The sequence below is a fragment of the Danio rerio genome, chromosome 15 (genome assembly GCF_049306965.1).
Source record: "Danio rerio strain Tuebingen ecotype United States chromosome 15, GRCz12tu, whole genome shotgun sequence".
In the NCBI taxonomy this organism is placed as follows: Eukaryota; Metazoa; Chordata; class Actinopteri; order Cypriniformes; family Danionidae; genus Danio; species Danio rerio.
The window spans coordinates 29,191,969-29,206,921 of record NC_133190.1 but is presented as its reverse complement, the minus strand read 5'-3'; the positions used below and the strand labels follow the sequence as shown (position 1 = coordinate 29,206,921).

Sequence of the window (14,953 nt, the reverse complement as noted above, 5' to 3'; positions counted from 1 at the left end):
TAACAAGAAAAACAGAATGGTACAATAGAGTGAATGTGCCGTAATGTTTAGCATTATTCTCCAATATGTTTTTTCTTCTTTAAACAGAGGTCCTAATAGTGCAGAAATGCATTTTAAACCCTTTAAGCCTGGCTCATGAATATTGATTAGATGGCACAATGTTCACACAGTAGATGTAAGTCATTAAAAGTAAAGGTTGTGTGTTTGCCAGACACCTTTTTTTACACTATTCATTTGATTAATTGTTACAGTTTAACAATGTATTCATGCACTTTAAAAATATCTGTTAATTAACAGGATCCATATTTTAAAGTGTTTTCTGTTTATTTGCGGTTGTGAATTGCATTATGGGGCCTTGATTTCTGCTCTGTTGACCTTTGATGTTGAAAATTCAATTCTACAGTTTAACAAAGTAACTTTTGTTTATATTGTAGTAGTTTGAAGTAATATAATGTATAAGAAACAGTATATAGAGAGAAATAAGTCTAAAAAATTAACAGAAAATAAACTGGAAGTTTATTACAAGGTAATTGTACTGTAATATGCAACACCAACCCTAACAATATAGCACTTTAAACCAGAGATACCCAAACTAGGGTCCGCGGGCCAAAGTTGGCTCATGGTAACCTTCAATTTAGCCTGCCATCCCATCTGAGAAGAAAGGAAAAATGATGGAGATGTTATAGAGATTGTCATTTCAAATCTAATGTAACCTTTTTATTATTGTAAAAAGCTGACTGAAATTAAATGTTTCAATTAAATACTGTCAATTAATCAGATTTAGTTAAAAATGTACATGTCAAGGCAAAGGCAGATTCTGCTTGACTATTCAACATTTAACTCCACTGTTCACTGTTATGTTTTTATTGCAATAAATTATCATTTAAAAAGTTATACTGCATTATTACAATTTAAATGAATGTTTTTTATTTATTTTTAAATATTATGAAATAAGTTATAAATTACCCATGGCAACTTGTAATGTAATGTAATTTGTAAAGTAATTGTATTGTAGCACAGAGACGAAGTGGGTAGCACGATCGCCTTGCAGCAAGAGGGTCACTGGTTCAAACTCCGCCTGGGTCAGTTGGCATTTCTGTGTAGAGTTTGCATGTTATCTCTGTGTTCACATAGATTTCCTCCGGGTGCTCCAGTTTCTCTCACAGTCTAAAAACATGTGAATTGGGAAGGCTAAATTGAATTGAGGAATTGGGAATGCTAAATTGTCCGTAGTGTATGTGTGAGGAGTGTGTTGGGATGTTTCCCAGTGATGGGTTGCAGCTGCAAGGGCATCCACTGTATAAAACATATGCTGGATAAGTTGGTGGTTAATTCCGCTGATTAATAAAGGGACTTAGCCAAAAAGAAAATGAATGAATGAATGAATGTAATAAGTTTGGTACATTTACCTTCAGCCCAAGGCTCATAATGATATTTGATTTTTGAGTCTTTATACAAAAAAGTTTGGGTACCCCTGCTTTAACGGTCAAGAAAATTAGCTTTTTCAAACTTTTCAAGGTTTATCTCGGAAGAAAGGTCAAGGTCCCATAATGCGATTCAAAAGCATAAATAAAGTGGGAAATACAAAATAAAAACATGAATCGCAAAATACAGAAAACTGCTACAAGTCATTTACAGATATTTTTTACTGTGTACGGTGGCAAACCTAAACTTGTGCATCATTACGCTCGTTGTCAGTATCACATGATTCTTAAAAAATCCTTCTAATGTGCCGATTTAGTGCTGAACTAACATTTTCATTATCATTGTTGAAAGCCGTATTTGGTTCATTTTTTTTTGTGTGTGGAGAAAAGCATGATACAAATTTCTTCTGTGGTCAGAAAAGCAGCAATCTCAGCTTAACTCAGTTGATTGTGTGTGTTTTTTTCTATGTGTGTTAGTCTCCAGCAGCTGGTGGGGGTCTAAGCGGTTGGATTATGCTCTTTACTGCCCAGACGTCCTGACATCTTTCCCCACGGTGGCTCTGCCTCACCTGTTCCATGCGTCCTACTGGGAATCTACTGATGTTGTCGCCTTCCTTCTGCGACAGGTACAGTAGATGATGAGCCATGCATAATCAATAGTCATTTGCTTTTTTGGAACCCCTAACTCCAAGGGACATGTTTACTAAACAGAGTAAATCATGTCTCAGAGTGTAAGCCCATAAAAGCAGCAATAAGAATAAAAATTATGCAAATAATATAGCAAACCTTAAATCCACTGCATGATTAGCTTAAACGCAGTCTTTCCATAAATATGTGTGCAATGAGTTCATCTCCAGAAATAACTGTGTAATAACTATTTTTCCACTACATTTCTTTAGTACATCCTTACAGTATTTTTTTATGAGAAAAAATTTGTGATGCATGTTGTTAGTAAAGCCTGCCCCTGTGGGTATTAAAACATGGCTTGTTTTTATTTTTATTTTTTAACAGCATACTACTGTAGATCTGAAAAATTCTGGTTGAACTAAAAATCATAATAAAAAATGTACAATTAAATGAAATAACTAGTAATTTACTGGATAGTGCCGTCTATTATAGTCTTTTAATCAGTTGAATGAATGATTCTGTGACTTAAATACTTCACTTGTCACTTGTCACAATTCAATGACAAGTACAAATACATTTAACAGTTAGTTGTCACCATCTGCACTTGTAATATTGTAATTGAGACAGTCTTCTTTCGTTTAAAAATGCTCATGATGGTTGACACTATTAGTAAGGTTATGTCAGTATCTTGCACTGCTGACATCAACTACTAATTAAATATTTATTATGGTCTGTGATTTTAACTAAAGACAGTCTACAAAGAAGTTATGTTATGTTTATGTACACTCTTGACAAGTTACTATGTTAGCATATTATAAACTCACAGTACTGTTGCTTGTAAACCACCTGAAGCACTACAGTTGAATGAAAGAGCCAAGTGCAGTTTGCAATATTTCAGTATGTGGCCTATTTGTTTCTATGAAAAAAGATGTTTGAGGTTGTTTTTATGGGCTTGTTCACAATTTCTTGTTCATATTATATATGTGAATATGTGGCAACACTAATTAGTCAAGACTCATTGCCTGTTTTTTGTTGTATTTATATATATATATATATATATATATATATATATATATATATATATATATATATATATATATATATATATATATATATATATATATATATATATATATATATATATATATCAAAACTCTAAGAATATGAAATTCCATGTAATTAATTCATGATAATTGAAGCTTTATTCAGGACGCAGTGATGGTCAAAAATACTTTAGTGAGAGTCTTTAAGTTAATGTTTTTAGTGCAAAATGTCTTTAAAAAACGTGAAACATTATTTTTAGAGTTAACCTGATGTTAGTTGTAATATTATTATTATTTGTAAAGTAATAGGTATATCTAGTAGACGAAAATTAAAGATTCACCTATACACTGTTTTGTTTACCTGCCTTTTCACTTTTACTGCAGTAAATTACTGAACTGTGTGTGTAAGACAACCACCCAAGTCCCAGTCAGATTTTGAAAGATGTATCGTTTTGTTTTTGTTTTATTGTGCATCTTTAAGGTCAAACAATCGTAAATAACTTCAGACTCCCCGACTATTGCTCTTCCCTTGCCAGAGAAATCAAATTAGTACTACGTGACAAGACTGCAGGACTTGCCTTTTACCATAGACAGATTTTAGATACGCTGTTCTCACAACCTCTATCTGTTCTCTATCAACAGTCTCTTTCTCTTAATATGTTCCTAGCTTGAACCCTTCGTTCCTCAGTCGTTTGAGCTGATTTTTTTTTTTTTCGATTTAACTGAAAGGAATGTATCTTATTCTAAAAGCTTTTTTATTCACATCAGCTGTACCTCTGGCTGAGAGACAAATAAATGTGGCACATCCTTCACTTTCAGAGACTTTTGAAGATCAAATCGCTGATGTAGTACTCAATGCAGATGTACCCGGGCTTCACTTGAGAGTGTCAAATGCAAATGGCACCTCTTATTAAATTCATTCTTAAGAAGCGGTCGCGGCACAGGTGGGGAGGAAGTAGTCAATTTAGGCAAATCACAGACCAATCTATCTTTCTGAATGCGTTTCTTTTATAATTTTCTTCGCCTGCTTGAAAGAGAGAGAGATAGAGCTGACAAGAGTTCCAGCTGCAGTGTTCGGTTTAGGTGTCGCACATCAGATTATGTTGTTATCTGTGTGCATATTTTGAGCTTTGGTTTCATGTTTTATGCATTTGGTCTAATCTGTTTGTGCTAACTCTCCTTAGTGTATTTTGCTTCCCTCTGGGACTGCTAAATGGAAGGTTATCACTGGAGATGCAATTATGACATGATCAAGTCATTACACACCACTTACACATTTTCAAATGTCATGTGAAAGGATGGAGTCTCGATAAAGAGAGTACAGTCATTCAGAGATTTGAATATGAGTCATTTAATATGAGAAACTCTAGGATTTTTCTTCATTTTTTGACCGTATCATGTGACGTGCTATTTTACTGTTATAGTGTTACTATTTTTAATTGTAATGTTTTTTACTAATTTATGTTTTTATTTCACTTAAGCTAGTCATGTTTTAGTTAAAGAGCCCCTATTATGGATTATAAAAGGTCATATTTTGGTTTTGGTGGTCTCTAACAACAGTCTGGTATGCATGCAGAACAAAAAACACTTTCATTGCCCTATAATATGCATTTGTTTTTACCTAATTATTCCAACGACTCATATATAATTTGTTCAGTGATTCATTTGTTCCCAATCCCCTCTTTAGCACAATGCTAATCTGCACTGATTGGTCCGATGACCCAGTCTGTGGTGATTGATCGTCTGTGTTCAGCGTGAGGCAGAGAGAAATGCCCACCACGGATTATCAACAGTTTTTTAGTCAGATTGCAGAGTATAAGTGTGAGCCCATAGCAGTAGTGCATTAAAGCAATGCAGTTAAACACCAGCATATTGCTCTATTCCTAATCATAACACACATTCAGTAATAACCCGCACAATAGGAAAAGCTGAACTATTTTGAAACTTGACTGCCTCACATGTGTAGGAACAGCTGATGGTGGCCATAGCAATGACAAACAGCAGAGGATCGTTAGCTCACAAAACGTGTTTAAACCTATGAAGAAAGCGTCACATGTCACGATTTCAATGTGGCTTTAGACGCGATATGAGAATATAAAGAGTTAACCAGATACAGTACAAGCCACGTGGAGTGGTAACAAGTAACTAAACACAATTAAATACACATTTTGCAAGCTAGAGAAAACAAGGAGGCAACCATTGTTATAACACTTACTTACACTTGTGAACTGGAGAAAGGAAATGATCCATTTCCAACTCATTCATTTATTTATTTTCTTTTTGGCTTAGTTATTTTATTAATCTGGGGTCGCCACAGCAGAATGGACTGCCAACTTATCCAGCACATTTTTACACAACGGACGCCCCTCCAGCTTCCCATTTCTGGGAAACATTCATACACTCGTTCATACAAACACTCATATACAACGGACAATTTAGCCTACCCAATTCACCTGTACCGCATGGGATTGGACTGTGGAGGAAACTGGAGCATCCGAAGAAAACCCACGTGAACACAGGGTGAATATGCAAACTCCACACAGAAACACCAACTGACCCAGATGAGGCTCGAACCAACAACCTTTTTGCTGTGAGGCCACAGCACTACCTACTGCACCACTGCGTCGCCCTACCAAAAGCTGAAGAATCCACCGTTGTAAGCGTATAGATTGCTGTAGCACTAGTCAGAAAAATGACAGGAACACAGCACAAGGCTGGGGCTATAATGCTGAGGTATTTTGCAAAAATTAACTTTAACCACTAATTTTGACTCTTCATAGCCTCATCTTTGGGTAGTGAAGCACAGCGTCAGAGCACAGTGTCATCGCAACATGATTCAACTGGGATCTGCTAAAGTGTTTGTCTTCCTCTTTATCTTTCTACAATGTTTGTGGGTGGGGCTGGGCATTTAAATTTTCCCGGGTCAGCGAGCGCAACAAATAGACGAGGCTTGAGTTCCGTATCGACGTCAAGCAGACACATCTAAAGATTATTTACACTGGCGATTCATTTGAATCACTCTGAGTCAACTCTTTTATAGATAAATCAATAGTTCAGATTTAGTTCAGACTTTCAGATTTAAGCCTTAGCTGGATATTTCACTTCACCTAGATCTGTGTTACACACTGCATGGAAGGTCTTTTTTAAAAATCCATACCAAAGGCTCTTTAATCACCAAGACATTGGGTGTCATTTATAAATGCACAAAACGGGGTTGGAAACCTGCATAAATAAACATTCATTCATTCATTAATTTTCTTGTCGACTTAGTCCCTTTATTAATCCGGGGTCGCCACAGCAGAATGAACCGCCAACTTATCCAGCAAGTTTTTACGCAGAGGATGCCCTTCCAGCCACAACCCATCTCTGGGAAACATCCACCCACACATTCACACACGCACACTGATACACTACGGACAATATTGCCTACCCAATTCACCTGTACCGCATGTCTTTGGACTGTGGGGGAAACCGGAGCACCTGGAGGAAACCCACGCAAAGGCAGGGAGAACATGCAAACTCCAAACAGAAACGCCAACTGAGCTGAGGTTCGAACCATCGACCCAGCGACCTTTTTGCTGTGAGGCAACAGCACTACCTACTGCGCCACTGCCTCGCCTGCATAAATAAACACATTTAACTAAATAACTGACTTAATTGAATCTCTTTAAATTGTCATATGAGCCATAATCATTAATGAATAAATTAATAAATAATATATTCTGTTGTACGTTCACTTTTAGGAAGGTTTCTATTCTAAGTTTGTAAATCAGACCCATTATTTCTAATTTTTGAAGGTCAATTTAGCTGATTCAAGCAATTGCTTATGCAGATTAATGAGATAATTCACCCCACAATTTCTATTATTTTATACTTATACTTTACTTGAAGCTGAATACATTTCTTTTATCTGTTTAACATTAAAAAAATGTTGGAAATGTCAGAAACCTTAGACTCCCATAGTATTTGATTTTCCTACTATGGAAGTCAGTGTGTAATATTTTTGAAATATCTTATTTTGTGTTCAACAGAATAAAGAAATTCATAAAGCTTTGGAATCAATAGAGCAATGGTTTTGTTTGAGCGGTCGACAGCTTGTGTCTTTAACTGAAGTAGGTGTCGGTTTTAGTACCCGACAGTTTTACTTTTTATGTTGCATATTATTTTTGTATTTAATCATTTTTATTTGCACACTTTACCAACTCCACCCCATTTTTAGATCCTGAAAAACTTTTTTTGAGATTGATTAGCCTGTTTTTACAGTGATAAATTGAGTCTTATCATGATGTTAGTGGTATTAAGTTACTGTAACACACCCACTAACAGTCTGTACACAATATAAACACCTATATCAGAGACAAAGTTTGCTGTGACTTTTCGAAGATTCAAGTTCTCAAGGGCAGCTATTGCCTCACATTCAGCAAATCTTCAAGCCTTAAGAATAATATGAAGACTGGTAAACATGATCTCTTTGATCCAGCTCAAATGCTACAGCAACAAAGACGTTTCATCTACATCAGCTGAATCTACTGAGAGATTTCTTGGTGAAATACCAGAGGTCATAAAAGTCTCTTTTGATTGTTGGTATTTTTCTCACGGTAGTGTTACATTGCTGTAGGAAACAGTTAATGTGACAATCTTTCAGATTTATAGTATTTACACCTGCATTCTGATTCAATCAGACCAGTATATTTGCAGCGTTTAAAGAATGCTGTGTTGTTTTGTTTGTGTGTTGAAAATAGCTTTCTTTATTATCTCCGCCAAGATGGAATATGATTGCAGCTTGACTATTCATTCCTTCAGAAAAAAGGGACAATGCTGCTGATTCATAGTTTGACTTAACACTGCATAACATACTGCACAACACAGGCTCATAGGAAATGTGTGCTTCAGCCTACGTTTTTTTTTTTTTTTTTTGTGCAACTGCGAAGATTTAATTGAACATATGTTTATTTGCCATTTCATGCTTAAATTAACACAGCGAAGCAGTATGATGGCCACAACTTTTGTTCTTTTTCACACTAATAATATTTACAGGGACATATTATCGATAAATAAAGGATTATTTTATGCAATTCTTACCACAACACAAAACAAATACCACAAAAAACGTAACAATGTCTATTTGTAATCAAGTACGTTTTACTCATCTATCTTAACCCATTTTAGCCCACTGGCAGCCGAAGTTCATAGTTGCCATTTTTCTTTTATAAGTAACTTTCTACGTGATATCCATGTTTAATTTCTCAATGAGGGCATCACGGTGGCGCAGTGAGTAGCACAATCACCTCACAGCAAGAAAGTCGCTGGTTCAAGCCTCGGCTTGGCCAGTTGGCATTTCTGTGTGGAATTTTCATGTTCTCCTCTTGTTTGCATGGGTTTCCTTCGGGTGCTCCGGTTTCTCTCACAAGTCCAAACACATGTTCCGTAGTGTTTGTGTGTGAATGAGTGTGTATAAATTTTTCCCAGTGATGGGTTGCAGCTAGAAAGGCGTCCATTGCGTAAAACACATGTTGCATAAGTTGGTGGTTCATTCATCTGTGGTGACACCTGATTAATAAAGAGACTAAGCCAAAAAAAAAATAATAATGATTGAATGAATTTCTCAATTTGTCAATCAACCAAATGAAAGATTTCAAGTGCCATAGTGGCCTCATATTCAAATACAATTTTATAGAAAAAATGCAAAACATGTTCATAAAGGACACTAATAACAAGGCTACATGCATGAAACTATTTATAAAAGTTTTGGCACAATTGGGTTAAAATTGACAACTTTTCTGGTATTGTCATTTTGCTCAGTAGCTTACTTTTCACAGTTTTTAGGTTTGATTCCAGTGAGGCACGCTTCCACAAAAGCAATGCAAAATCAAGGTAAAATAAATGGTCACAATGCACATTTCTTTTACTTTTGCTTTTGAAACCACTATTGATTGCGTTTAGGGTATGTACAAGAACAACTTATCTGAAACATACATTTAAGCATACCCAAAGCATATATTAGATTTGCGAAACAGACAAAACCCTCAAGCCGTTTTTTTCAATGCACACAACATTAGGACACAACTGTTGGAATACGCCCCTTGTGGCAGTTGCACAGAATTTTCGGTTTTGTCGTGCACCATGGTAAAGAAGCTGTTCTCGCAGTATCCGAAATAAAGGAGTGCAAAAACAAAAGCCTTTATTCTCCAGCCTTTACTGTAGTTGAATGAATGAATACTAAAAACTCATAGACCGCTAAATATTTTAGAGGGAATGTGGATACAACATAAAAGAATATTTTTTATTACTCATTTATGAATAGAAATTTTTTTTTTTTATATCAACCGGTTTCTGAATAAAAAAAATAACGAAAAAAATGGATCTGCTAACAAAACACTGGATAACATCACATCCGGTCGGCCAGTTGCATAAGGTCTAGTCGCAGCAGTTCAACTATTTCAACATCCGAATTTTCCACATATGGAGATGATCGGAAACATATGCGTAAAACAAATGCTGGATAAGTTGGTGGTTCATTCCGCTGTGGCAACCCCTGATTAATAAAGACGCTAAGCCGAAAAGAATATGAAGGAATGAATGAATGACACCCTCAAGTGTTCTTTTCACTTGAGGGTGTCATTTATTCATTCCTTCATATTCCTTCAAATGTTCAAATAAATTTACCTGGAGTGTTTTATAATAATGCAGTTTGAGGCACTTATTTGCAATAAATTCTGGGATTTAAAAATAAAAATTGCAATTGCATGCTGCAGAAATTACACACTTCACCTTTGACCTGCGTTAAAGGTCGCACAGTCTCTTGGGTGCAGTAATGATTATCTGCTAATTTCTGTGTGATTGATTGACAGGTGATGCACTGCGATTATGTGAAAGCCCAAGAGATGGACAACTGTGACTCGGCCCCCTTCTCTCCTTCAAGTCCCAGAGAGAAGTGGCTCCGCAGACGTACACACGTCAAACTTAGGGTAAGGACAAACACAGCACATTGTGTTGAGAAAAACACATTCTTTCATGCACTGTAAGGCGTCCAAGCACCATTAAGATTTGTGCAATCATCCAGACCTGCCGACGACGTCATGCAATTTACTCTTCGTTATAAGTGTCTGCTGTGATTAATTGTAGACCTGTGTGCTTGAAATCTGCTGAGTAATGTTATCCGTAAGTTAGATGGCAGTGTGATTGAAGTTCTCATCTGCAGAAGTGTCAGATTTTTATTAAGTGGCAGCATTTGCCTCTTGGAATTGATTTTCCAGTGCCTAATATGTAAGCATATTGTTTTTCTAACCATATAAAAACTGCATTGCGTGATATGTTGGGACTTTATTGGTTATTGACTGGTAGTTGTTTTAAAATTTGTCATGTCAGTGTTGGATGTTTAAAGTCAGAAAGTAATAAAAGTAGTGGCATATCTTTTTATCCATTTTGTGACATGCATCTGAGTTAGACAGATTATTGGAGGAAAAAAGTTAACCAGCGACTGATAATCTTCAGATCAGTCCTAAACAATGAAAATGTTATAATATTCATTCAGATTTATAGATTCTCTCAACTACTGTCTTAAAAATTGGCCTTTTTGGTTTAAATTAGTTTGTTACTGTAAGTACTTAATGCACTTTTGCCAATTTTTTCTTTAGATGTTCACTTAGCAGTGTTTCTAAATCATGGTCCTCATGCTCCACCACTCTGTATATACTTACATTAGCATGTCTCTCTTATTTAACAGACTCATTAAAAAAAGTCCCATGCATGATCTCGTATCAGGTTGGCAGGTACATAGTCTGCATTCCTCTCTGCTCCCTTCCACCTCACTGCTCTCTACCTGAGCAAGAGAAACCTTTATTTTACTTAGAAACCTTCTGTAAAGTGTCTGCCTGCAGACTTGTACGTGCACTCAGACATGCATGCTTTTAATGTGTACACCTAACCCTACCCTTCATATTGATATGACTAGCTTTTCTGAGTTCATGTGTCTGAGAATGCATGTCTTGGCGTGCATGTGCGGGTCTGCAGCCAGACCTTTCTGTCATGCAAAGACTCAAATGAAGACTCTGAAGTGAAGTACTATTGCAAAAGAACTGCCTGCAGTGTCTTCTTACTAGAGAATTGTGTTACATAATATACCTCTGTAAATAAATACAATATAAATTCACATACCCTAACATGCCATTAAAATGAAATACATAATCTCCCTTCAAAATGAAATCATGGCAGAATATCATGTTGAGTCCACTTTGCAGGGCACTTACTGTATGGTTGAATGACAACAAATGTCTAAAATGAAAAGAGAAACATATGAAATATGCAGCATGGGAATGTTGAGTTAAACGGGTAATAATTACACATTATAAGCACATGTGCCAAATAAGTAGCGGAGTGAACTGATACTACACCGTATCTCAAAAAAAAATCCAAGCAAAATTAATTCAGTTAGAATTTCGTCAAACTACATTCAACTTTAATTATATATCGCAATTAGATGGCAAGAAGATGAAGTTATATTATACTGTATGTCAACGTTTTCCTCCTCTCCTGATTTATATCACTGCATTACCTTCTTCTCCTGCATCCTCTTGGCTCTGTAGTGTACCATGTCTTTTACAGTGGTCATATTTTCATACATGCCAATCTAGTACAATCCATGTTTACCAACAAATAATCCAATCCACCTGTTGTCCAGTTTTTAGTTGGAGATTTATGAAGAAAATGTGAAGCACTGTACCCTTTCAGTTCTTTTAAACCTTTGATAAAACTCTTATCTTCATTCGAAAACACCATTTTTATTTAGGCCTTACGCGGCTAAAAATATTTATGTTATCATTATGTCATCGCCAAGGAAAGTAAATAAAAGGACTGTTTTTAAGAGTTATTCCAGTTAGAAATTTAGTCATTCTTATTTCTGTAGTTCGATAAGCAGACTTATTTTGTATGAAATATTATTGCTTGGGTTTTTTTGAGACACAGGCTGCGTCCGAAACCGCCTACTACTCAGTAGGTACTGCATTTGAATTTAAACGTACTACTCGGCCGTTAGAAAAGTATGTTCTATACAGTATGAATGTGAAAAGTATGAATGGAATTCGGACGAACTACATCCGCCATTTTGTCATGGTCACTTGACCTACCTGCGTCAGTTGCGTCGCCCCACTTCCATTCATGAATTCTCTCACGGGGCATTATGGGATAGCGCAGCGTGCATGGGCTGCGCACTTCAGAATCTCGTCGGAAGTAGTAAGTCATCCGGGTACTTCTCGCCTACTGATTTTCGAATTCTATGAATTCGGACATACTACTCAGCTCGCATACTGATTTTGGCGTACTATATAGTATGAAAGTATGCGGTTTCGGACGCAGCCACAGTGTATATTTGGTAGTCATATATGTTCATATATATTTTGACCAGCTCATATATATATATATATATATATATATATATAATATATTGATAGATAGATAGATAAATAGATGTTTATATATATATATATATATATATATATATATATATATATATATATATATATATATATATATATATATATATATATATATATATATATATATATATATATATATATATGTGTGTGTGTGTGTGTGTGTGTGTGTGTGTGTGTGTGTGTATATATATATATAAAAGTTTAATGACATATATATTTTTTGTATGGGCCAGGTTGGAATTACATTTAAAGTAATTGCCTATCCTCTGTGTCAACTCTATTGTCTCTACTATCTGCTGTCACTTAACATTTAGATTTTTCTAAAAATCCAGGGTGATTTTGTCACAGGCAATGACATTTTTTTCCTTGAGGCCTGCCTTATTTCTGACTGGTCTGCAAGCTCAGATGGACGCACACACATACACACACATATATCACTCAAGCAAAATGTGGACTGCAGCAGAGTCCTGACATTGTAGAGGAACTAAAAATATCTGCGTCTGCCAAGGCTTTGAGTTTCTCAAACACGGCACAATGGCTCAGTGTGTGTGGGCAGAAATCCGTGCTTTACGAAAATAAGCATCTCAGTCGACCTTGATTTAGAGCTCGGAGGCACATCAACACAATTACCCAACAGTGCTGCTGGAAACTACTGCCTGTGCTGGTTACTTGGGTGTTGGTGTTCAAAAGAGCCCACCATAACAAAGACCCATTTTTTCCCAGTCCTTCATGGGGTTAAGTATAGCTCACTGAAACACTTCTGCGTTATCGCCGCTACCTTTTCTTTTCACAGGGAATGGTGTTTTGATCACTCGGGACCTTGATCTAAAAATCGCGGTTATATTCCAGCCCTTTTGAATGCCCTGATGGCCTCAGTAGTATTTGATCCGAGCACTTGCTAGCCTTTCAAGTCAAAGGCGTTTCTGTGCAGTCATGCTGTTTTCCCGCTTGAGACCTTGAATGTCTTTATCGGTTTGTGCTTGTGTCTACATCACTTTGGCTTACAGCAAGCTAATCTGGATCTGCTCCACGCACATCCATGACTGTCCCGGTTATCATTTTTGGGTCTGGAAATTCAAAATTCATTCAGGTGTGTCAGCAGTGCGCATGGAGCTGTGCTGTGTTTTGGCCGTGTGCGTATAGCTGCGGTTTGTGCTTGTGTTTGGAAGCCCATCATATGGCAATCATGTATGGGCGCATGCCAAGATGAATTATTGACTGACTTAATCAATATGCAAATGGCTGCAAGCTGGGGAATGTTTAACCGCTTCATTAAATGACAAATCTGCGCAATCAGTCTCATTAGCTGGTGTGGGCTAATGATTTTCGGGGCTATACAGCTCTGTGTGGGCTTATGCCATGCTAACAGGAGAAATTTAATATTAACAAAGTCACAGTACACAGATTCCTGTCCGGAAGAGATCATGGCAAGTTATTTTTATGGAGCCATTGGCGTTAATATGAGAAAACTAGAACTTTTTTAATGCATAGAGTTTTTTAAAAGCAATCTGACTCATGTTTTTTGCCAAATGGACAACAAAACTTTTTTATGGGGCAAATCTAGTGTCTGAATATCACATAGACATAGGGGTTAACTTTTTTCACTTGAAAATAAATTACTGCATCGTTAATAAAATTAAACCGATTTGGCTTATCACTGTAATAAAAATGCACATGCCTATATTTAAGAATTATCAAGGCAAGGCAAGTTCATTTTTATAGCACATTTCATACACAATGTAATTCAAATTTCTTTAGATGAACAGGAATAAAAGAGACAAGTATAAGAAAAAGAAAAATAAATAATTAAAAATGATTAAAAACCGATTAAAATGTGTTTAAACAGGTTTTAAGGGAATAAAAAATAAAAGAAAGACATAATAATGTGATCTGTTGGACACAGCACAGTGCACATTCAGTAAAGGCACGGCTAAACAGATGTGTTTTCAGTGTTTGTTTAACTGTACTTAATGTTGGAGCACATCTGATGATTTCTGTGAGCTGATTCCAGCAGTGGGGGGTGCAGTTGCTGAAGGTTGATTTTAGGCATGGGACGATAACTGTGTTCAAGGTATATCGCTGTTTGGAAAATCAAGGTTTTAAAACCGTCAAAATTTTCTGCAATACCAATCCTAAGGAATGAGTTATATTTTTTTATTTTTTTTTTTTTGTTTGTTTTTTTAGGACAACAGTACCTCAAGCAGAAAAAAATCCAAAGATGCTGTTTAAAAAAATATCTATGTTTTTGAAACAAAAGTCAATAATTCATTTGAATTATTTAGCCTGACATGTTTACTGCTTACAAATATTTTAAATGTTTTCCAAATTAAAATATATTGTGTACAAAGGGGGTGGGGGGTGTTTTGTTTTTTACCTAGACATTTAAAAAGAATATATTTTAGAGCAATAATCACAATACCATGAA

At 36.0% G+C, this 14,953-nt stretch overlaps 1 protein-coding gene across 2 annotated transcripts in view; it reads left to right on the top strand.

Annotated features, from left to right (window-relative positions):
- Positions 1-14,953, top strand: part of pitpnm3 (PITPNM family member 3) — a 168,663-nt gene that overhangs the window by 134,599 nt on the left and 19,111 nt on the right. For both annotated transcript variants that reach the window (XM_073923775.1, XM_005157661.6), the window contains exons 12-13: positions 1,902-2,050; positions 9,946-10,062. In XM_073923775.1, the coding sequence (XP_073779876.1) occupies positions 1,902-2,050; positions 9,946-10,062 (266 nt within the window). The remainder of the gene's footprint in view (positions 1-1,901; positions 2,051-9,945; positions 10,063-14,953) is intronic.